At 40.9% G+C, this 23,808-nt stretch overlaps 2 protein-coding genes across 5 annotated transcripts; both read right to left on the bottom strand.

Annotated features, from left to right (window-relative positions):
- Positions 1-2,551: 2,551 nt before the first annotated feature.
- LOC122014832 (indole-3-acetaldehyde oxidase-like) lies at positions 2,552-12,669 on the bottom strand. 4 transcript variants are annotated; one of them, XM_042571271.1, is made up of 10 exons: positions 12,405-12,661; positions 10,059-11,822; positions 8,508-8,767; positions 8,198-8,365; positions 7,503-7,721; positions 5,997-6,962; positions 5,582-5,677; positions 5,379-5,477; positions 4,656-4,845; positions 2,552-3,131 (listed from the first exon to the last, which is right to left on the bottom strand). In XM_042571271.1, the coding sequence occupies exons 1-10, from the start codon at positions 12,535-12,537 to the stop codon at positions 2,899-2,901; spliced, it is 4,128 nt and encodes a 1,375-aa protein (XP_042427205.1). In that variant the 5' UTR covers positions 12,538-12,661; the 3' UTR covers positions 2,552-2,898. The 4 variants fall into 4 exon arrangements, 3 of the variants coding, with proteins under 3 accessions (XP_042427205.1, XP_042427204.1, XP_042427206.1); XM_042571270.1 differs by having other exon boundaries at positions 8,198-8,407; positions 12,405-12,660; XM_042571272.1 differs by having other exon boundaries at positions 8,198-8,407; positions 10,059-11,722; positions 12,405-12,531.
- A 1,691-nt stretch (positions 12,670-14,360) lies between these two features.
- On the bottom strand, positions 14,361-17,827 carry LOC122015823 (protein QUIRKY-like). The gene is made up of 2 exons (XM_042572879.1): positions 17,637-17,827; positions 14,361-17,530 (listed from the first exon to the last, which is right to left on the bottom strand). The coding sequence occupies exon 2, from the start codon at positions 17,502-17,504 to the stop codon at positions 14,502-14,504; it is 3,003 nt and encodes a 1,000-aa protein (XP_042428813.1). The 5' UTR covers positions 17,505-17,530; positions 17,637-17,827; the 3' UTR covers positions 14,361-14,501.
- Positions 17,828-23,808: the final 5,981 nt, after the last annotated feature.

Genomic DNA, 23,808 nt, shown 5'->3' on the forward strand with positions numbered 1-23,808 from the left:
GAAGGGTGCAAAGCCTATATCAGTAAGAGGATGAAGAGCCCCATGGTGAAGGGTATACAGCTTATAACACACTTGATCGGGGAGCTGGGCCCCTAGTTCCTGATCGGAAAGTAAGGCCTCTAGCCTGTAATCAAAGAGTGAGACCCCTAGATCCTAATCGGGAAGCTGTACTGCGAGTCACTAATTGGGAAGTTGTGTCCCTAGTGTTTGATCGGGTAGCTATGCCCCTAATGTCTGATCGGGGAGTTGGGCCCCTAGTCTTTGATCAAGGAACTAGGATCTTACTCTCTTATCAGGGAGCTATAGCAGATCCTATAACTGTAAAAAGGGAGTAGAGCCCGTAATGTACCTGATCGAGAAGTCATGCCAACCAGCTAAGGGTTTGTCTCGGTCCCTTGACTCCCGAATACCCGTGGAGTCAAGGAAAAAATATAATAGAAAAACTAACTTGTCAGCCAGCTGAAGCTCCAACTCAATCCCTTGACTCCCAAATACCCATGGAGTGAGGGTAGAGGATAATATATTCGTCAGGATCCTCCGAGACTGTGAAAATGGTAAAGAACCTCTCGACGTCATCCATCTTCACGTTCCAGAACAGATGAAGAAGATTCCCACAAACGACGTCAAATTGATCCTGTCCAGAATCTAAGTCAGAGGGATCGCCGGGTGAGGTGGATGGAATATTGACTGAATTGCGACGTCCCGGAGGGAGGGGTATGCTGAGATGACTTTTATGCTGACCAAGTCATCAAAAGTCCTATGGTTAACACTACCTGCAATCAGCGATTAGGTCGCCTCGATCCTTGGTACCCCGATACTCGAAGCAGATTCAACGAATATATAAGCAACAGACTAAGACATAAAATAATGAAATACGCATAGAATATGAATGAAGAGCACCCTGGCGCAGGGGGCGCCCTCAGGTGGATCGGTGAGCTGGTCGAGATGCTGCTTGAGTTGTCGTGACCTGAAATAGTAGATGGACGGGAGTCGGATGTGGAGCTGGGTCTGGTGGCGTAGAGCTGAATGTGACCTAGATTCGGAAGACGACCCACAGGCCGGGACCTAGCAGAAACACGTAGACCAAGATATGGCATTGGCACACAGACTGGGATATAATATCGGCACATAGACCAGGATGTGACATCGACACACAGGCCGGAACACGACACACAAGTCAGAACAAGATAACGGCACACAGGCCAGGCACGACACACAAATTGGATCATCGCATAGGTTGGCACACAGTGCACAAGCCAAATCGACGCGAAGGTCGGAACACTATCGAAGCGGAACACGATCTAATCGGTGACCTACGACAACAGTAAGTACTAAGGGCGACTGTGCCCACCGGAGGTGGCAAGTGGAGACGACTACTGTGGCAGTGCTGTGTCGGCGATGGCAAATGGCGGACGGAAGGGTTGGCGTGGTAACTGGTTGTGGTAGTGGCATGGTGCGTTCGAGGAAGAAAAGGATGAAAAGGGTGGAGGCTAGCGACGAGAGGCGTGGTCCAACAGCCGGCGAAGGCAGCAAGGCAGCTTGCTGGGAGCGATGCTGGTGGTCGGAGACTGCTCGCCGGTGGTTGTGGAGCAGATGATGACGCTTGAAGGCGAAGGTGTGGTCGGCCGCTTGCTTAACTTGCGGTGAAGGCTGGCCGTGGCGATCGAGAAGAGGTGGAGGGGGTGTGTCCCTTTGTCTGCGGCACTGTCGACGTCGCCAACCATCCTTGTGCGTGAGCATGAGGCAGTGCCAACGCTGGGGGCGTTGGCATGAGAGGCCCGGTGGCCTATTGAGGTAGCTGTGGAACACAGAGGAAGAAGAAAAGGATGTACTGGTCGGCAATATCGCCATGAAGAGGCGATGCAAGGAGTCCCTTACGGGGTCATCAGCAAGGAGGTGTCGGACAAAGAGGCCGGGGGAAGAGGGCGACGTCGAGTCTATACAGTGGTGGTGTCGCAAGGAGGAGAATGAAAGGAGTGACGATCGGCGCCGGTTAAGAGCAGAGTGTGAGAGAAAGAAGTTGGCCAAGTCTCTTAACGGCGGAAGTAAAAAACGAACCTCCGCCTTACAACAGTACCTTCTCCCCTCCCTTGAATCCTAAATAGTAGAAAAATTGAAATACCCCTCCTTTGCCCTTAATCCATATCCACATTAATAAATATGCTCAATGTAAAGATTTTTTTTTGATGAAGTTAATTTTTTTTTAACACATTATACACCTACAAAATAATTGATAAGGATATTTTCGATATAAATATATAATAAAGTGCTCTTTTAGTTTTTTTCAAGAAAAAAAAATTTATCAAGAGTATCCTTTCAATTGTTACCCCATTACTTTTTCTAGAAAAAAAACGATATTGTTCTTCCCTTTTATGATAAAATAACTTCTACCTAAAATGAACAAAAGTCATTTCTCCTGTTTTTTTTTAAAAAATCACTATCAATTATATCTATCAAGACAAAGCTAAGGATAAAGATAGCAATAAGTACTTATTATTTGTTCTGATGGCTTAGAATTATTTAGCATTAATATCAAGTAATTACAGACATGTAGAAAAAGTTGAACAGGTTCAAATTATTTATTTAAATTACAAATAGTAGTTTTGATGTTTAAATTGATGAAAAAAAAGGAAGAATACGAAAATGTGTAAAAACAACACGCTGTTCATCAAGAGTTCTTGAAGATTATGAAGTTTTGCTGCTTGAATCCTTCTTCAAAACCCTTTATGGTTTGCCTTTCCTTCCTATCATCTTTAGGTTAATGAGTAAACTCAGCTCTGCAAAATAATATCCAATCATGGCACCAAATTTACCAAGTGAAGCAGCACGATAATTTCGGTGTAGTATATCAGATTCTGAATGCCGAAAACTAGCTTCAAGAAGTGTAACAAGAATTTGTTAGGCATCCTTGGGAGGTTGCCGAGTAGTTATGAAGGTTTCCAAGTATTTCTCCACATTGTTTAGTCCACATAGCTCCTTCACCACAGGCATGGTGGCAGGAGCATCAAATTGAAAGGCCAATGCAGAACTTTTAGTGTCGTTGGTAGAGAACTCAGTTCGAGTGGCTCTTATAGCTTCTCTTGTCGCACAATGAACTGAAACTGCTAAAAGCAAAGGTGGTTCTCCAGAAGCTGCAATAAGAAATTTATCAGCTGTTTACTGGCTTTCATCGTTCGGAAAAATAACCTCAGTTGGACAAGGCAGAGAGTGGGTGTTGCTGCGTATCGAGATATATGTTTTTCAAACAAGAACTAGTTATCAACAAACATAATAATGGTAACGCATAAACTGAATGAATACGAGTCGTACCAGTATAAACTTATTCATAATCACTAAACATTAAATTGAAGCAGAAGCCAAATCATCAAATAAATATTCATTGAACGAAGCTTAAATTATAGGTTGAGAAGGGAATACAACAATGCCCATCAGCCGCCAAAGTGTTGAATATAACAATATGAAAAGAAACACAAATACACAGGGTGGGTCTATTTGTGAATTAATTCAGATGTATTATTTGGATTTTTATGGTTTGCAATATCCTTATCAACATTCAAACTACCATTTTTTTCAGTTTACTGCATTAGGTGAAAGTTCAGGACGAGTGTCTTTTGATCAACAAGATTTTTTTTATTTTCTTTTTACAATCAATATAACTTCCTGCAAGGACGGCATGCAACCTAGAAATATGTGCAAAACGTAGTTCCAACTTCAAGTGTATCGGAATCAATAGTTAACATGGACGAAACATATAGTTTAGATAGTAGACTAACACCATATTGTATTCATGCAGACTAATACCATCCTGTAACAATACAGGTAAATGTAACTATATTATCCATGCTCGGAGAGTTTTAGTGGTTTCTATATTATCGGTGTTGGGATAGTTTTAATGGTCTCTATAAGAAAAACCTTTTCGTTCAATACCATTTGACACTCCTTTTGTTCAGTACCATTCGATGCTAATCAAGATTTGATGATTCTTTGTCCATGACATATCCTTCAATTTAGTATACTAGTCACAGGATGAGAGAAAAACCCAATAAGAAGAGTTAGGAGAATAAGTACCAAACAAACATTAGCATTAGCAAAGAGAAGAAACACAAAAGACGGAGAAATAATAATCCAATTTTAGTTGTGCTAGTCCAAGTTTAGCTTTTGTAATTAATCAAGATATATTTATAATCACGTAGAGAAATCAGTTGCCATACCAAATATCCTAAAATTATTTAATTTGGACCTTAAAAATTATGAGTTAGATTTTACTAGAAGGCTACAAGAATTAATTCTCTTGTCTTATGCACGAGACTCATTTTGGTATTCGAAAAGTTATAACCTTTAATCGAGATACCCTTTAGCCAGAGTTGAGATTTTTTTTGTATTTTTTATAATTTTGTTTTGTTTCATCAAATTTTAATTCAATTGACTTTCTAATTGTTATAGACTTTTATTTGGAGATAACCAAGCTGAGCTAAAGCATATTATCGATTGAAACACATTTGATATGATCGACACAAGAGAATCATTCCTATGGACGACTGCATTTCAGGCACAGAATGGTTTCTTAAGTCTTGTTGCAAAGCAATCACAATTTTCAGATAAAAGCAAAATCAATAGAGTTTTGAAGCGATATAATTCAAAATATGGATTCATACCCTTGGAGGAGAGAACGCGCTTTTGGTGATGCCGGCTGCTCAACAATTTAACATTGAAGTGCTTCGGGATTGTGTCGATGGTGGGGATCTTGTATGTCCAAGTACCATCAGAGACCACCAAACCATCTGAATTTTCCACAACTTCTTCATACATAAAGAAACCAATTCCTTGAACAAAGGCACCTTCAATCTGCCCAAAAGAGAGGCAAAGATTAATGTTTTATCATACTAATCGAGAAAAGTTTGAAGTTAACATCATGTCATTAGGAATAGAGAGTTTTACACACGGCTTGTTTAGTTTTGAGATTTATTAACTAAATCAATCTTGTTCCTGGCTAATTGGATTGGTTACATCAATCTTGTTCCTTCATTAGACTTCATGAAACTTATATCGATAATAATATTCTTATCTCTTAATCCTTTTAGTACAGTTACTAAGTTTATTTTGGTTCTCCCTCTATCGTATCTTTACCTTCAACTCTAAATCATTTCAACTTGTATAACTACGAATCTATTGGTAGTCTGCAGATTTCATACCATCTTTAATTTGTTTTCTTTCATTTTATAAAAAACCAAGATTTACAACAAAGATAATCCAATCATCAAATTACAAAGATTCTTATCTTGGCGCTTATAAAGTTTCGCTAATTGTCATTCTGTAATTTGCTCAGAGATTAACAACAAGGGATAAACAAGAAAAAGAACACAACAAGCAGACCAGACCTGGCCCATATCCACAGCTGGATTCAAGCTCTGTCCACAGTCATATATCAGATCAGAACGGATAATCGTAGTGGCTCCTGTAGCAATATCAACCTCTACCTACAATAGAACCACAAATTGGAAGTTGCAAACCAAGAAATATACTAAAGTGTCTTGAAAACCAACTAATTTTTTTAACTGTGTGCCACGATCGATACAATTACCTCACTTATAGCAGCTCCATAATTTAGATATTGCATAGAATCAGTACCAGGAACCCAATAAGTGCTTGCTGACAGGTTTACACCTTGCATATTTGCCTGAAAATAAAGAAGGTGATTCACCATGCAAGAAAAAAATGAAATTGTGATGGTTTAAACTATCGAATTAGACCAGAAAATAGCATCTTACTTCCATTTCAATATATTTTGTTTCATTGGGTGGTTGTTAGGAAGCAACACAGAGAATTGTTGCATCGATGAAATGAAGATAGAAAACAGGCTGATTCAGATACCTCATAAATGAATTAGAGAAATCACTTTAGCTACTGATAACTGATATGTGATAACTAACAATGGAACAAACAAAATACGGAAAATGAGAAATTGTTGTATTTATTTATAGGATTTAGATGTGCACCTGGGAAATTAGTGTCTCCCATGAGACGGAACTGATTTTTTCTTCTAAACTTTGCTTGAGAGACTTCAGTCTGTCAGCTAGAATACTGCACGAGAGACGAACAGCTTCACAACTTGATTCAGATGTAGTGCTCCCAGCAGTCCAGCCTCCCTGAACCATACTAAGAGTATCAGCTTGAATAATCCGTACCCTGTCCAAAAGCTTTTGGCTTCCACCTTCGAATAGTTGGCCAAGTCCAAATGCCGTAATCTGCTTCACCTTTGTCCACAGTCCCTGTCCTAACTCAACTCCTCCAACTTCAACAACAATCGAACTGTCATTTAGAATCGATACTTTCCCTGGAGTTGGTCTTAGTGTAACTTGGTGTACAATGGGTACCCAGGAAATTCCACGTTTTCTCCATTTATTGCAAAAGTTGAAGTGCCGGACCATTTCAAGGCGATCAAAATAGCTTCTTGATGAAATCAATTCATCAACTATAGCAGGTAATGTATATTCAGGGTTTTCTCCAGCACTGCTTCCATAAAACATCTTAATGCTTTCGTAAGTATGCAAATTCTTATTTCTCACAAGATTGGCATCCATGGAGAGGTATGCTGCTACATGTTCAATAACTGTTTCAGCAATAAAAGATCCCTGTGCTTCTCCTGGAGCCCTCATAGCTGATTTACTTGGAAGATTTGTCCGACAGACTTTGATATCGAATGAGAGAGCACCCCAGTTGTATTTCCTTAGAGCTCCTACCACATTATATGGGATAGATGGGCTAACATCTTTTGTTATGCCTGCATTAATTAGTAGATCTACATGCAAAGCTGTAATCTTCCCGTCGGACTTGAAACCAACAGAATAATTTATTTTCATTGGATGTCGTCCTCCAGTTATAACCATGTCTGTTTGGCGATCAAGGTACATCCTAACAGGACGCTGTAATTTATATGCAGCCAGAGCACATGCTGTTGCAACCTAAACATCAGAATATGACTTTTTAGAGTATTTAAAGATGAATTACATAGAGCACAGTTCAGAAATTTGTTTATGGATTCATCGAATGATTTGTTGTTTTGGGAGTCATAATCAAATGAATGAAACATCCAATTATAGTAACAAGATATATTGTTTGAATTATTTTAAGATTCATGCTTTGAAGCATATGGTCATGTTCCGGTAAACAGATAACCATGGGTTTGGCTATTCTCTTCAGCTCACACTTATCATGATATTTCATATTCAATAAAGGATTAGAGAAGTGTCCTCTGCAAACAAGGCGATATCTAATAGATAATCATTAACCAAACAAGAACATACAAAATGACAGTACAAACAAGCTTTTTATCGAAATCTAAATTCCTATTTCTTGGTGTTTTTTAAGTGGGAAGGGCATCATAATATAGTGTATGCACACTAATCATTCCAAATATGTGTGGCTAACCATTATTGAATGTAACCAAATCAATGCATAAGAGATTCAAATAATTGATAAAAATAAATTATTTATATGCTCACAGGAATCGCCCGTACAGCTTTCCCGCCAAAACCTCCTCCAACTCTTCTAGTTATAACACGAACATTGTGATCAGGAATTCCAAGACATTTAGCAATCAAACCCTGTGCAGTCTCAGGACATTGAGTTGAACTATAAACCACAATACAATTGTCTTCGTCTGGCACGGCAAGAGATGTTTGTGTTTCCATGTAAAAATAGTATTGTGAACCAAGTTTAACCTGCATATGACAATGGCATTTAAGTGAAGAAAAGAAGAATAAGCTTGAAGGATTAGAAAATATTGCTTATCCTTTAGTATATCCTTAATTTTACAATCTAGCTAAGAGGTCCCTGGTAGGCTATTCACCTTCCTTCAAAGAATACTGATCCTTAACATTAGAGCTTAGGTTAAAGCCCAATAGTCAAAAGTCATCATTTTTATTTTATCCTACAAACTGCATTATGAATAGGCATCTTCTCCAATTTATCATGCATCTAATTGAGGATATGCCTTAATCAGTAGATGATCAACATGCATGGTCCAGACTCCAAAGAGTTGTAGTTTGATACACAAAATAGTAAAATAAATTGTTTAAATTAAACTCAATCAAAAGACTCAATATAAGTCTGCATTAAACTCACAATCTCAACAGGAAGATGACAGTCAGCATTTATGTTGGTCCAGTAAAAAATATTCATGATAATATAAAATCACCTCTGCTGATAGAATTTTGTGCTCAGCTTCTGCCATTCCTCCAGATAGGTTTCCAACATTTTGAGGATATAAAAATGGAGGGATATCAAAGAAACTTGATCTTCTGACTGCCTCTTCAACACTTAGAATTGGAGGTTCTAAATTTTCAGTGGAATATTGCACATTTGCCTGTTTAGCAGCCATATTAGCATATCTCTGCGTTTCTGCAACCTAAAGCTCCCCGAAAATTAGATGTAATTTCTAGGAATGTATATATTTCAAACATGAAGAACACAAAACATAAGTCAAAATGGTGGAAGGATGGAAATACCACAAGGCCAAGAGGTTGACCAGCACATTCAGTCAGAGAGTCAGCAAATAAAGGTTCAGTGCCAAACATAGTGCCAGATCCAACATTTTTGCCACCAGCTGGAATATCATTGACACTTATATAGGTGATGATCTTCTCTGATGCCAACGTAGGGTTGAACTTAATACCCTTTATACAAGCTAAAGGATGTGTGCTGTATACAAATGCACCATATAGACAGTCCTTTGGAGAAGGAATATCATCCACATATATCGCTTCACCTGGTTTGGGCATAAGAGCAAAACTAATGGCCATTAGCTGCTTAATATATGGTAAAAATGGATCCTTCAGATAAACAATGATGCAATTTGAAGTGTTAACTAACTATCCAATATCAAAACAAAAGAAACATATTATAGAGATGTGAAAAATAAAGGGCAATTCGTTTTCTTACACACCAAGTATGAAAATTTAAATCTTGTATTTGGTAACTAAAAATTATTTGGAATTATAAAAGTCAGGAACATGATTTCATGATATTCCTACCATCGGGAATATCAGCATACCCCTAAAAATTTTGAACACCATACTATATCAGCAATCTTAGTTAAGACAACTAGACAAGAACACGTATCCATTTGTGTTTGATCTTTGAAGATAATAACCTTGAACTGAAATGACCTTCTACAGCTAGCCTTCCCTCATATTCATATCTACTTTGCCGCGACGCCCCCAAGCCTCTAATTGTAAACTTTTTTCATTAGTTTCTCCAGTACAATGACACCTCAGTTTAAAGGACCTATTCCTAACTTATCAAACTCCAGCATACAATTCAACAGGCAAAGTTCAAGTATGAAGCTGACAAATCTTTGTTGTAGGAAATTACCAGATAATTCTCAACCATATAGGAAATCTAGTGCAGTTACCAACGAAGCTCCTATTCATCAAAATTTTGCTCAGGACATTGATCAATTAATATCTCTCAAATGCAGCTTCCCTCAGATTTAGGGTTTTTGTCAGCGAATAATTGTGTTTTGCAACACTGACTCAGAGGATACTCATCAGCTGTATGGTGAATAGTTCTTTGTCATGTATGATTGGAAGTCTCTCACCAATAGAATACCACTAGAATACATTCCACACAGTTTTTGATCCCTCGAATGACTTGAATTTCAAATTTCAACCCCACTTCTAAGTGAAATTCTCCCATCAGATATGGGATGGACTTTGTTTGTTGGAACTTAAGAACAACGAGATTGTTAGAAATACTTTCAGTGGACTTGACATTTTGACCTTGGTACAATCTCACTGGTTGGCTTCATCCTTCCTGTATTGGTAATTCTCTTTCGCTGATTTTGGTTTGTTCCTCAAGAGCGTAACTATTTATCTCTCAAAAATAAACTATGGTGGATGTTCTCTATAGTGTCGCATGCTAGTCCAGACAACCATATTATGAAAAACAAATTAAAAGTCAAAAAAATGATTGAAAATATTTAACAGAAATAACATAAACAAAAAAAATGTAAATGATGAAAAATTCCAACTACAAAAAAAGAATGATGTAAAACATACCAGAGGTTTGAATTTCAGCTCCAACTTTTTCGATAGGCACACCAACCGGCTGATATTCCTTGCCATACTGAATCATCTGATTTGAGGACAAGAGAACACTGGAACTGTTAAATAGTTCAGAGTTTGATGCCTCATGATGTGATAAATCGGAATTCCTGTTGAAATTTTCATTAGGATGTTCAGTGATTACAGCAACACCAGAAGCATTGTTATGATAATTGTTCTCAGGCACAGCCAAGTCTTTAGATAGTGGTTGAAGAAATTTGAACAGAAAAGCAACTGCCAAACTTGATCTATAGCTTGAATGGGGAGTGCCTTGCTTTGGTATGATGGTCTCTTTGAGTAATTTAATAGCTTCCAGTAAAACTGAGACTTCTAGTACTTTACCCACCAAAAAATTCTCAACTTTCCTAGCTCTGATGGCATGTTCACTTCCATAAGCCCCAAAAGCCAAATGTAGATATAGCAAAACAGTATTCCCAGTAATCTTATCGGAAGAAACATGAGCCAAAAAAGCAGAATTCAAGTACGAAACAGCATTCCCTAGGGGGCGTGGAGCTGCTCTGTATGTTTCAAATATGATATTGGATTTACTTCTATGTGAAGACACACTGTGCTGCTCAGTTCCGTAAGATAACTCCACCATGGAAATCGAAGGAATAAGTATGCTCACAAGTATGGTTTTCTCATCTAATGGAGGCCACTCTAAAAAATCTTCCAGAGAAAGAATCCGCCTATCTGAAGCCGTCCTAACACAAACAGTTGTTCCAGCAGCTAGAAGTATAGTAGTAACATCTGATGCAAATTGAAATTTTTGTGCCATGATCAGATTGCCTCCCAAACTTGCCATATTTCTGACAAACGGTGAAGCTACCTTATCCAAATGATCAGCAATCTTATCAAAGACCATTTTTTCAGCTGAAGGCACACTATCAACATTTTCTTTTAGCACTTCAATAGCCCTGGAAATTGTTACAGCTGCTCCAAATGAAATACCTGTGTGATCCCTTTTGATCACTGAGAGCTCTGGTATCCCTTTGAGATCAATATATTTATCATATATGTTGTTCTCTTTGTAAACACCAGATCCAGTGTTTCCGACAACCAATTTTGTACGGCTCCCAATGAATGCATTAGAATTCAGGAGTTGATACAATCCGTCAAAGCTAGTAGGTCGGTACCACTGAGAATCCAGAAAGTTTGTATTCTTACCATTCATCAAAGTATCTAAAGATGTTTTGACAACAGATTTTAAGAAGTGAGGAAAAGTGAAGATTTTTCCTCGGTTGTGACGAGGCAACTTGCTGACAATTGCATCTTCCCCTTTCTTCCAGAATGTATTCAGACCCAGATCTTCCAAATCAACATCAGCTGCAAAGCTCCTGCAGACATCTGCAATGGGTCGATAACCAGTGCACCGACAAAGGTTGCCGGCAATAGCCTTCTCGGCCTCAAGTTTTGTGATCTTTGAGAACCCATTTGGAGGCTCAGGCCTATTAGTCTTGTCTGCATTGGTAAGAGCTGAGAAAAGTGACATACACATGCCTGGAGTGCAAAAGCCACACTGGGATGCATGAAATCCTGTAAACCTCTGATGAATTGGATGGAAGCCATCCCTACTATTTCCAAGCCCCTCGGTGGTAGTAATAGAACATAAATGTACACTGCAAAGTAGAGTAAGGCATGAACTGACACTTAAGTCCTTCACTTGATCACTAACTGGATCATAAGTTGAAAGAAGTACAACACATGCTCCACATCCACCTAAACCAAGAGATTGCAGATGTACATTAAACTAGAGCTGAAAAATCCAAGTCTTTAGGTGGCATGATACTCCAAGTAATTCAAAATTTTCTCAGCAGAAAAAAGGAGGCACCTTCCAGATACTAAGTAAAATGTGGAGCCAAGAGTTCTTAAGTAAAATGCATCTAACACGAGTTAAAAATAAAGCACCGCAGCAGTCATCTTTTCATGGTATTGAATGCACATATAACACATGATCAGACTCAAACAAATAGATGATTTACTCAAACGATAACAGAAGCAGAGAAATTATAAGATAAACGAAGCTCCAGAAGATAGGTTAATGGCCATGGGCAGGTATCAGACCAAAGTACTTGTTGAAACAAAACATCAATGGCGCTCATAAAAGAAAATAAATAAATATTCACTCGAATTTACAAAACTTAGTAGCGCCAGTAGAAAAGTCCAAAGGCCAATCAGAAAATTAGCATCTTTGCGAATCAAAATGACCAGCCATCGCAAAAGACGAGCTTTTAGGAACCAAACCAGAATATCACTTCCAGAAACCCAAAAACAACAACAGCATAGTGAGAAAATATTTACCTTCACCGCAGCCAAGCTTGGGCCCCGTGAACCGAGTCCGAGTCCTCAAGAACTCGAGCAACGAAGTGGAAGGATCGACCTCGGCGAGCTCGAAGCGCTTCCCGTTGACGGCGAACACCAATTTCCCTTCCATCGTATCTGCGGCCGGCCCCCTGCTAGTAGCAGTGAGCGAGCTTCCGATTTCCGCCGCTTATTACACCGGCGGATCGAACGACGAAGAGATGCTCCCGTCAAATCGGAGGGACGAACAAAAACCGTCATTTTTATTGCGACTTTGGCGGCGAGTTGCTGGAAGGACACGCTTCTATGGAATTTTCCAAATTCCTTTCCATTTTCAGCCTCCGAAGTAACTGTCTTTTTCCCAAAATCCCCTCCGAAGTTTCAAAATCATTTAAACACTTTTGATATGTTCCCTTTAATAAGTTAACATGCTAATGGATATCGCATTGATCATAAATTGGAAGGAGAGACATGAAAAGGATGGAGAAGAGATGATCCTTTCCATTAGAACTCCGCGTAATAGCGATGGAAGGGAGTTATCTAATGAGCAAAACGACTTCGATGGCCTTCTCTTTTAGGATGGAGACCTTGAGAACTAGGTTCAAAAAGTGATAAGGATTTCGCTGTATAGGCAAATGTTTTCCGTAATTTATTCTCTTTTATAGAGTGTGAAGCTATTTTAGAAGGACCATTAAGATAGACTGTTTCATTTTTTTAATCTAATAAGATGATAAGGATTGTCATAGCAACGAATTGGAAAAACTCACAGTTGAAGCAAAAGGTAAGGGATTCAAATGTGAGCTATAAGCATCTAGACATATATTGGTGAGGAGGAGAAATTAGTGATGGTGTCAAATGTAATGCTTGTTACCCTTCGCTTATTTTAAGATTGTTTGATATAATTGTAGTTTAGGTTTTATCCACTTATCAATCACTAGTTTAAAACTTTTAATTAAATTAAAAAAAGTTGAGCAATTCAAATAATTTAATAGACTAACATTGAAATATAAATCTTAAGAGATGTTTTAAGATTAATTAAAATTTTAAAAGTTATTTTAAAAAAATAATAAACAACAGAAGACATTTTAGAAACAAAAGGAAAGTCCAAAAATCCATGGTTATTTCAAGAGTCTTGCCTTTCAATTAGAAGGCATGTTAGGTTTATCTGTCCTATCAAATAATTTAAGTACATACGGATCCAAATAGATTGACATGCCTAGGCCGATGACCCACGTAGATCGGCCCATGATAGATTTGAGTCGCCCTGCGGATTGATGAATAATTTCTCAAAACTTAAAATTAAAATAGAAATTGTAATAAATTTATGGGTTTGATTCGTTATAATCCGCCCGGTGTAAGCTACTATACTTCAATTGATTTTTCCTCTTGTGTGTTGTTTAAACAGGTCAGCTTTGTCACAATAAAGGGTGGAACTCACGTTGAGTACGTGGATTTTCATCAATGCACTCATTAACAACCATGCCTTTGATTCTCACACCAAAGAAACCTGGATAACTCAATAAAGAAGACTTGGGTAGAAATGTGAACTTTAACGTGATTCCCTTAAAAAAACAGTTTGCTTGACTGTGACTATCACTTCAAAATTTTCAAATCCACTCAAAAATAATATGATCGTTTCATTTTTATTGACCGTCGCAAAGTTCGGAAGACACGCTGCTCACGTGAGCTGATTTTAATCAAAGCAAAGAATGAAAGAAAACAGATAGTGGCAAGAGGATCAGAATTTTCCATACTTAAAAATTTTATTTTATTTTGGGTGGATCCTTAGGTTGGAATCCACAATCCATGTTGAATTAAGTTGAGACAGATTGAATTAGAAATTGTTCAACCTATCAAAATGACGACCTATCCTACCTCGTCAATTGACCGACCCATCACAAATTGACCTATCTGACAGTTCGGCGTCGGATAGAATATGAACATCACTCATCAGCATTGAAATCCAAAAATAATTATATTCAAATACTTGATTATTTAATCGTGCCTAACAATTTACTTCATATCCTCCCTATAGGAAATACCCATCTCGCTTTGGAGGAAATTGAAATCCCTACTTCCAACAAGATCATTTTTTCTTCACAAAATTCTTTCACCTAGCGAAGGAAGCCGCCGGAAGAAGTTGGCAGCGGCCGACGGCAAACGGTCCCTGAACATTGGGTGTCTCAAGTAGTAGAATCCCGCCGCCACTGCGGTCATTCTCGCCGGCACCACATAGAGCGTCACTGCCACCACGAAGCACAGCACCACGAACATCCCCGTCGCCCGTGGGTCTCTCCAAGTCACCAGCGCCTGAACCCGCTCAGCCTGCGCTGCCACGTCCCCCAGCATCGCCTGAAACCTGGCCGCCACCGAGCGCATCTTGTCGTACCGGGCGCGAACAACATCCGATCCCCGCAGGCTCGGCACTGGGTCAAACTCTTCGTCCAGTTCCTCCCGCTCCACCACCTCCGCCTGCGACGCCCTCAGGCACAGGTGCGGCGTCAGCTCTCTTAGTCGTCTCCGGCGCCTCCACACCCCGACGACTGCCACGTGTCCCATGATCGACGGGGCGGCCAGCTCCGGGTACCAGACTAGCAGCACCAGCACCCCATGCGCCAGCACAGTGGCCGTCGGGTTCCGCCACGCCCGCATGTCCTCTGCCCACCTGGCCACGTCGGAGACCCACGAGAGCGCCACCATGATCCGGTACCAATTGGCGCGAACCCGTCGCATGCTGTACCCGCGCGGATTCCCAGCCGCGTCCAGCATCCACAGCACTACCTCTCGCCGCAGAGATGGCTCAGACCGCCCCAAGTGCGTCGCGACGATCCTCGCAGCCGCTAGGCGGAGGAACTCCAGCTGCTCAGCCGGTATGGGGCGGAGATGATGCATCGCCGGAAGAATGGGCCTGACGTAAACGTGGAGCAGATCAAGGTTGGAGCCTGCGTGGGAGAAGCGCACCGCGAGCTCGATCTCCCCCATTCGCTTGACGCCGGAAGGAAGAAGCTGCAGTAGCGGGTAGGTTCCGCGATAGATCCGATTGGTCTCCAGATTGGAGATACGAATCCGAACCTTCCCCATTGACCGCGACGTGGCGTCTTCAGATTCGTCGAAGACGGCAATCGTGAGAACCGTGGATGGTTCGTAGATGGGCCACGTGTACTGCTCGTTCCAGGCCGGGTCGAAGCTGTCAGAGACGGTGCGGGTTCGAGCCCATTTGGGCCCGTACTTGGCGACGGCGTACGGGTCGGTGGTTCCCTTGCCGTCGATGGCGCGCACAGGAAGGAGGCCCCTGCAACCGATGATCCCAAGCTCGATGACGCCTACCGGAGGCTGCCATAGCTGCCGTGCAGACGGCCGGAAATCGCTCTGACAGTGTTGCGCCTCCTCGAATACGTGGTAGCCGCCGTCGAGACACAAGCGCACGTGCAGGCGGCCGCCGAAGCCAGGCTTATGGCCCATTTTCGCCGGAGCCTCGTCGGCCTCCGGCAGGAGGTGAAGCCATCGGGATGCCACTTTCCTGTCGTCCACACGGCGTTCGACGGAGGAAAGGGGGATGGAGGCAGACCCCAGCGCGATGGCGTCCTTCCCGTGGCGGAGCTCGAGGGAGAGAACCAGCTTATGTTCGTCGCCAAACGGCTCGGCGGTCACGAAGAGGAGGTCCTCGTTCCACGTCGGCAGTGCACCGTTACGGCTCACGGCGTTTCGCGTCTTCAACACTTGGAAACCGAGCGCGGCCTTAACGGCGACGGCGTAGTCTCTGTTCGACGGCGCCAGGGCGTCGTGCGCCTCAATAACGGTGGCGCGGAGGTACCAGAGCTTGGGGGAGTGGTAGACCTTGGAGCGGGAACCGACGTGGGTGGGCGCGTCGGCCTTCCACGCGTCGGGAAACGACTCATCTGCCTGGGTGCCGATCCAGGTGGCGACCATGAGATCGCCGGATCGACCAGAAAAACCCTCGAGGCGGTACCACTGCAGGGCCAGTGGGCTATCCGGTGGGTCGCGCAGCGGGATCTCCGAAACGTCGAAGCGCACTCCGCCGAGAAAGTGATCATCCTCCTCGTCGTGGGTGTCGGAGTCCGGCGGTAGATCCCACACGGAGATCTCCAGGGCAGAGGGGTCGGCGGCGGCCGCCGATGCGTCGCGGATGAATGCGAAGGTCTGATTCCATTCGAAGAAGACCGACCGCAAGGCCGTCCTCGTGCTGACTTGGCGGCCGTAGGCAGCCACCCGGACGTGCGGCTTCGCGTCGGCGGGAAGGGCTCGGCTTCGAACGACCCGTACGAAGAGGTACTGCATCTTGTCCACCAGGTCGTACTTGGAGCGCTCCGCGACCTCCGGGGACCGCACCACCGGTGGAGCCATTTGCTTCGGGCGCGGAGCCCACATCGGGGCGGCCTCTTTCTCCGCTCCCGCCGCCGGAGCTGCGGCTTCTTCCGCACTGAGCTTCGGTGGCGGTGGCGTCGGATTGGCTTCGACCGTCTCCGAAACATTCTCCGCCGCTGGTTCCGGCGAACGAACGGGTTCAGCTGGCTTTTCGGCGTCAGCAGCTGCAGCTTCCGGCGATTTTTCAGGTTCGGGCTTTTCGTCGAGCACTTTCTCTGCAGCAGCCACCGGCGGCTCTTCCGCCTCATTAGCACCCGTCTCCACCGGATTCTCTGGCGGCACCGGAGGTGCGGGTTCGGGAACCGGTTCGTCGACATAATACACTTTCAGGTCAATCTCACCTCGAACCCAACCGAAGAAGTTCTTCTTCTGCAGCGGAAAGCCGACGGCAGCCTCCTCCCCCTTCCTCACCACCTTCGTTGGGTCGATCTTCACCCGCCCGAGGAAATTATTCCGGCTACTCGGCCCGGCGCGCCGATCGTGGTAGACCTCAACCTCGATTGGCTCCCCGGCGTCGTCGACGGGCCCAATTAGCGCGAACTCCAAGGCCTCATTCCACGCCGGATTCAGATCCCGGAGCACCGTCTGCGTCTTCTTCCGCTGCCCATCGAAATCAACAACCACATAGGGACTCGAAGACCCAGTCCCATCCTTGGGCAGCAAATCGTGAGCTTCCACCACCTCCACCACCAGCTTCCTCGCCACGGAGGCCATGGAAGTAGGATGAGGAGCTCCTGAAGCTATATAGAAAGATGCTTAGTGGAATCTCTAGTTCTGCAAAAGCTGTGGTTTCCTTGACGCCCAAGGAGCAACTTTTGATCTTTAATGACCGCATAGCGTTCTCACCTTCGCCTTTTTGAGGGGGCGGGAGATTCGCCGCGCCATTTTTAATCCGACCTTTCGCTTTTGGAGATCGGATTCAGCGGGGAGAAAGGAGGAGGCGAGGGAGGAGTGTGTCAGCTTCTGGGCGGCCATGAATCAAAAGCTTTCGCTTTTGCTTTCAGATCTCCACCGGCCACGACGACTCTTTGTCCTCAATTCATTCTGCCCCCAACTCTGTGGCACGTGACGTGCACGTGCATACGGCAATATTTTGAACATCTTGCAATTTACTCGACAAACTTTGGATTTTAACGGAAATCTAGTCATATTCTTATTGTTTTATTAGTTTTATAACCAAGTATATTATTATAATTGGGAATTTATACGGTTTATTAAAACATTTAAAAAAATGGACAAAAATCAAAAGAACCCAAATTAAACAAATCATCGTGAGGGTGTCTATGTTTTTTTTAAAAAAAAAAAATTAATAGGTGTACAATTAAATATTTTATCACGAAAATATCTTTATTTTCAATACTATTATGATAACTACTATTAGCTACTACAACATGAAAAATTTATTAGATAATTATTATAATATGTAACACTTAATATAATATTGTTTTAGTATTGTAATATTAACTGGATAATTATCATAATTATTTTTAAGTGATTTTAATCAATTTTAAATATTTTTATGAAGTATAAATAACTTTAATTAAGTTGGCAAAGAGTAGTTTGATATAACAATGTTTAAATTTTATAATTTAAGATTTTGATGAAATAATTTGTTTTTCTTATTATAACAATCATCGAGTAGTTTCTACGCGTTATAATAATATAAGGAATAATGTTATAACAACTACTCAGTAACGATTGTAACAATAAATAAAATATCTAATAGGGTGCCCTTTTATTTTTTATTTTTTAAAAATACCTTTCTATGATTTATATGACTTGGGCCCCTTTTAATTTTTGCTAGAAAAATTATGCTGGTTTTAACAGTTTTTTTTATTTACTATTATTTGAAATCTTAAATTTCAAGAAGTTGAAACGTATAGACGTGCTTAAATCGCAAAAATTATTCTCTATTTACTATCTTTAAGATTTGGATTAGAGGAAGATTTGGGAGACAATAAAATATCAGTCCTTTTGGACAAGAATAGTCTTTAAATCTTTAAAAATGTAGTGAGCTAGGGTATGCAACAAGGTGGACTCGGAAGGATAGTACATTGGAACAAGCTCGAAGGGTATTGTAATTTGACTACCTTTACTTAAACAAAAGGTTCATTTGATCATGGCTACTCCAACAAGTTGTGGATCCATCAAATTAAATCTTATCAATCGGTATCGGCTATCCTATCCGGGTAAGCAGGAATCAAGCTCTATCAACAATATTTGAGATGAGCTGCGGACCCTATCACCAATAAGTGCTTTGGCTAGTATTGACGATGAAAATCCCACCGTACGATAGCACAACTCGCTTGTTTATATCTCACAATATGGTATGTTGTCTTTGCTTATCCCCTTGCAAAGGCATTAGGTGGTCTCGGAAGGATAGTACATTGGAGCAAACTTGAAGGGGCATTGTAATGCGATTAATTACCGTAACTCAAACAAAAGGTTTATTGATTATGCATGGCTACTCAAACAAGTTGTGCATCCATCAAATCTCATGATCGATATATGCTATCCTATCACAATAAGCAGCAGGAATCAGGCTATATCAAATTTCCTCGGATGGATCTAGTGACTAACACATAAAATGTTATCACAATGAGGTCTGGGGTTTGAATTTTGGTAAAGTCGAGGTAAATACCTCCCTTATGTACTAGTTATTATTCCAAAGGCTAGTAGCCGCCCGTGATTTACCTTATCCGTGTTGACTCTGGGACAGATTAACGGGAGCACTGGGGGGAACGTATTCATCTTTTGTCACAAGGAATCAAACTCTATCACCAATAATTGAGGTGAGTCACGGTCCCTATCACCAATAAGGGCTATGGGCTAGTATCAACAATGACATCCATCCATACGATCACACAACTCATTTTATATCTCACAATATATATGATGCATTATCATTTCTTATCGCATTGTAAATACAATCAATAAACTCTAAAGGCATTAGGAAGTCTTCTTCGACAATCTAACCCTCATAAAAATAGAAAAATTAGTTTGAGAAATCTCAACACAAAACTTATACATTCTATTCAATTCTTAAAAAATTATAAACGGAATAGATAAAATTACGGAAGCGTACCAGAATCCATAGTATGTAATCAATTTTGAGCAAGATCTTCAATTTACAGATTTTCCTCAGTATCCAGAGAGTTTTGTCAATGTGAAAATAAAACAAAAACATCATATGCAAACTAGGATCATAACCCTTATTTATAGAAATATAAGTTTGCCTATTTCTAATTTGGCCCTTCAACAACTTGGAAATTACACATGGTATCCACATTAATCATAATTTAATGTGATCAAGTTTATGATCAATTAAATAAGTCATATTCCTTAATCATAAACTTGATCACATTAAATTATGACTTATTTAATTGATGACATTAGACATTTATAATTACAATTATGTCCCAAAATTCTAACAATTTCCCACTGGACCATACGTGTAAACTTATAAATGTTAACCTTAATGAGCTCATAACTTTTGTCATCATAGTTGTAGGGTTTCCTTAACAATCTCGTCCATTAATTATATAGACATAGGATCAATATAGTCTTCATTGTATCTTTCACAATAAAACCATCAATGGTCACGTACATCAATATAATCAAATGACATGGATCAATTATGAATATGTGGCATGAAAATTACATGCAAGATGATCTATTCATGTCAATTTTCAACTGACCCTCTTTAACCAAAGTGAGATCAAAACTTTAACTTAAGTTATACAAAGTGTAATGAAGTAAACATTGAACTTTATATCTAATCAGGTAATCTCCAAATACATATGTTTCATCAACATAACCAAACATATATAGAAAACATGTATAGTACAAACTCCCATTAGATTTAGATTTCACCAAATTGAATAACACCCATATGAGTGGTATGCTCATAGAAGACATTGGGTGGTAAACCTTTTGTAAAAGGATTTGCTATCATGGAGTTTGTGCCTATGTGTTCTATTGAAATTTGTCCACTTTGTACTCTTTCTTTAGCAACAAGGAACTTGATATCTATGTGCTTCAATTTTGTCGAGCTTCTATTGTTGTTAGAATACAATACAGCTGATCGATTGTCACAAAATAACTTTAGTGGTCTTTCAACCCTTCCCAAAATACACAACCTAGTGACAAAATTTTTCAACCATATTCCATGATTGGATACCTCATAACATGCTATAAACTCTGTTGCCATACTGGAAGAAGATGTCAATGCCTGTTTGGCACTTCTCCAAGAGATAGCTCTGCCGACCAATAGAAAAACATAGTCTGAAGTGGATCTCATGCTATCTTGGCATCCTGCAAAATCAGAGTCAGAATATCTCATAATCTCAAGGGTATCTGACCTCTGATATGTGAGCATGTAATCAATTGTTCTCTTTAAATATCTCATTACCCTCTTTGTTGCTTTCCAAAGATCAATTCCTGTGTTGCTTAAATATTTGCCCAATACTCCAACAATGTACGCAATATCTAGACACGTACAAACTTGAGCATACATAAGACTTCCTATAGCTGAAGCATAAATAAGACTTCCTTTAGGGCATTGTTTAAGACTAAACTTGTTAGCGACTGGGGTATTACCTGGTTTGCAATCTCGCATGCCAAATCTTTTAAGCACCTTATCGATATAGTTCTTTTGCGATAATCCAAGAATACCTCGAGAACGATCTCGATGTATTTGGATTCCTAATACCAAAGATGTGTTACCAAGATCTTTCATTTCAAAATATCTAGATAGAAATCTCTTGGTATCATTTAACATACTTATATCGTTTGTGGCAAGCAAAATGTCATCAACATATAGAACCAGGAATATATGCTTACTCTCACTGAACTTATGATATACACAATCATCTACCACATTTACCTCAAAACCAAATGAGATTATTATTTGATGAAATTTGTGGTACCATTGACGAGATGTTTGTTTTAACCCATAGATGGACTTCTTAAGTTTGCAAACCATACTCTTTGGATCTCTCAATACAAAGTATTCTGGTTGCACCATATAGATTATTTCCTCAATGTCTCCATTAAGAAAAGCTGTCTTGACATCCATTTGATGGAGTTCCATATCAAAGTGTGCAACAAGTGTCATGATTGTCCTTAAAGAGTCCTTCGTTGAAACTGGAGAAAATGTCTCTTTAAAGTCAATCTCATATTTCTGAGTATAGCCTTTAGCTAGAAGACGTGCTTTATACCTTTCCACATTACCATTTGAATCCCGTTTGATTTTAAAAATCCACTTACAACAAATGGGTTTCACACCTTCAGGTAATAGGACAAGTTCCCAAATATTATTGTCTTGCATTGACTTATACTCCTCATTCATTGCCTTAATCCACTTTTGAGAATTTGAATCTTGCATGGTTTGACGAAAGTTGATCGGATCATCCTTCGCCATACCATCATTTTGTTAGGACCTTGACGTCCACTAGAGGGGGGGTGAATAGCGTCTCACCCAAATCGATTGCTTCCTATAATGTTAGTTCACAGCGGAAATACAAAAACAAATACTAACAAAAGAAAGCAAACCTAACACGTTGATTTAACGTGGCTCGGAGATAAAGCTCCTACTCCACGGCTATCCGTAAGGTGGACAATCCCGATCCGTCGGTGGATGACTCCCTGGAAAACCTCCGGCTATCTCAAGCTCCTTGTCGGTGGAGAAACCTCGCCACAAACACTTGAATACAAGCACACCGAACACACGAAGGCTTGGGAGGCTCTAATAGGATTTAACCAAGTCTATTTCGTCAATCATGCCCAAGCACCCGAATTATATTAAATAGAGTTCGAGAGGAAAATACTAAGCTGCTTTCTCGCTACTAGACGACTGGTGTATGCACCAGTCGACTGGTCCTTTAAGTGAAACTGACCGTTATCCAACGGTCGACTACCAGTGGACTGCTACAGTGTACCAGTCGACTGCTACAGTGTCACTATTGTACTGCTACAGTGTCACAACAGTGATGCTACAGTGAAACCTAAGACCATAAGATTTCGCCTCGAGTACAATCACTCAGCACTCGTCCTCACCCGACCAACCTAGACCTAGCCTTCTAGCCTCCTCTATCAGCCTCGCATCCCTCGGATGTCTCCCCATCCTTCATGTCTTGCCTTCTGGAGCTTCCTTCGGCCTTGTCCTTATTGTCGGGTCTTCCTTTGCCAAGAGGCTCCTCACCTCCGGGACTTCATCCATTGCCAAGTCACACTTGGACTTACGTTGTCAAGACTACATACTTGGACTTACACCGCCAAGACTCATCCTTGGACTTTTCTCCTCTGCCAATATTACACTTGGACTTTCCTTATTGTACCTGTATCCTGCACACTCACAATGCATATCAAATACAACAATAAACCTAACTTAAACCTTTACCCAAATATCTAAACCTAGGGCACCTAGATTGCTCCAACAATCTCCGTCTTTTTGATGTTTGACAACATGTTTAAGTTAGGGAAACATAAATGCAATAACAATGTGAGTAAACATAAAATCTACACATGCATAACTCATGAAACCTAACCCTAGGCTCCCCCTTCACCTAAGCTCCCCCTTGAGCTAGGATTTTTCGTAAAGGTAAACTTCTCCTCCTTTCCCTGAACAATCACTCCCCCTTCACCTAAGCTACCCTTAGCTAGGATTTCTTGCAAAGGTGTGTAGGTTTCCCACTTAAACCTAAATTTCTCCCCCTTTGTCATACATTAAAAAGAGCTCCAACAATATCTCAATTATTGAAAACTTGTCATCCAAATTGACCCTAAACTCATGTATTTATCCCTCATGGATCTTATACCTTTAAACGAGTTGACACGATCAAGAACAAAGTTGAAAAACACTTTTAGGCTGGTATCAGTCGACTGAACTAGGTACCAGTCGACTGACCCCTTCGATTTCCACTCACAGAACCTTCTGTGTTCAAAATACACTGTTACCAATCGACTGCCCTCATAAAAATGAGCTTACAGAGACATTCTGTGCTAAAAAAACATTGTT

Source organism: Zingiber officinale, chromosome 8B (genome assembly GCF_018446385.1).
Source record: "Zingiber officinale cultivar Zhangliang chromosome 8B, Zo_v1.1, whole genome shotgun sequence".
NCBI lineage: Eukaryota > Viridiplantae > Streptophyta > Magnoliopsida > Zingiberales > Zingiberaceae > Zingiber > Zingiber officinale.

What these genes read in the sequence shown, in the direction of transcription:
- LOC122014832 (XM_042571270.1), bottom strand. Translation starts at nt 12,537, where the DNA reads ATGGAAGGGAAATTGGTGTTCGCCGTCAACGGGAAGCGCTTCGAGCTC. An exon ending in AGCTGAAATTCAAACCTCTG is followed by an intron (nt 8,768 to 10,058) that starts GTATGTTTTACA and finishes TGCCCAAACCAG; the next exon opens with GTGAAGCGATATATGTGGAT. An exon ending in CAGCTGTGGATATGGGCCAG is followed by an intron (nt 4,846 to 5,378) that starts GTCTGGTCTGCT and finishes TCTTTTGGGCAG; the next exon opens with ATTGAAGGTGCCTTTGTTCA.
- LOC122015823 (XM_042572879.1), bottom strand. Translation starts at nt 17,504, where the DNA reads ATGGCCTCCGTGGCGAGGAAGCTGGTGGTGGAGGTGGTGGAAGCTCAC.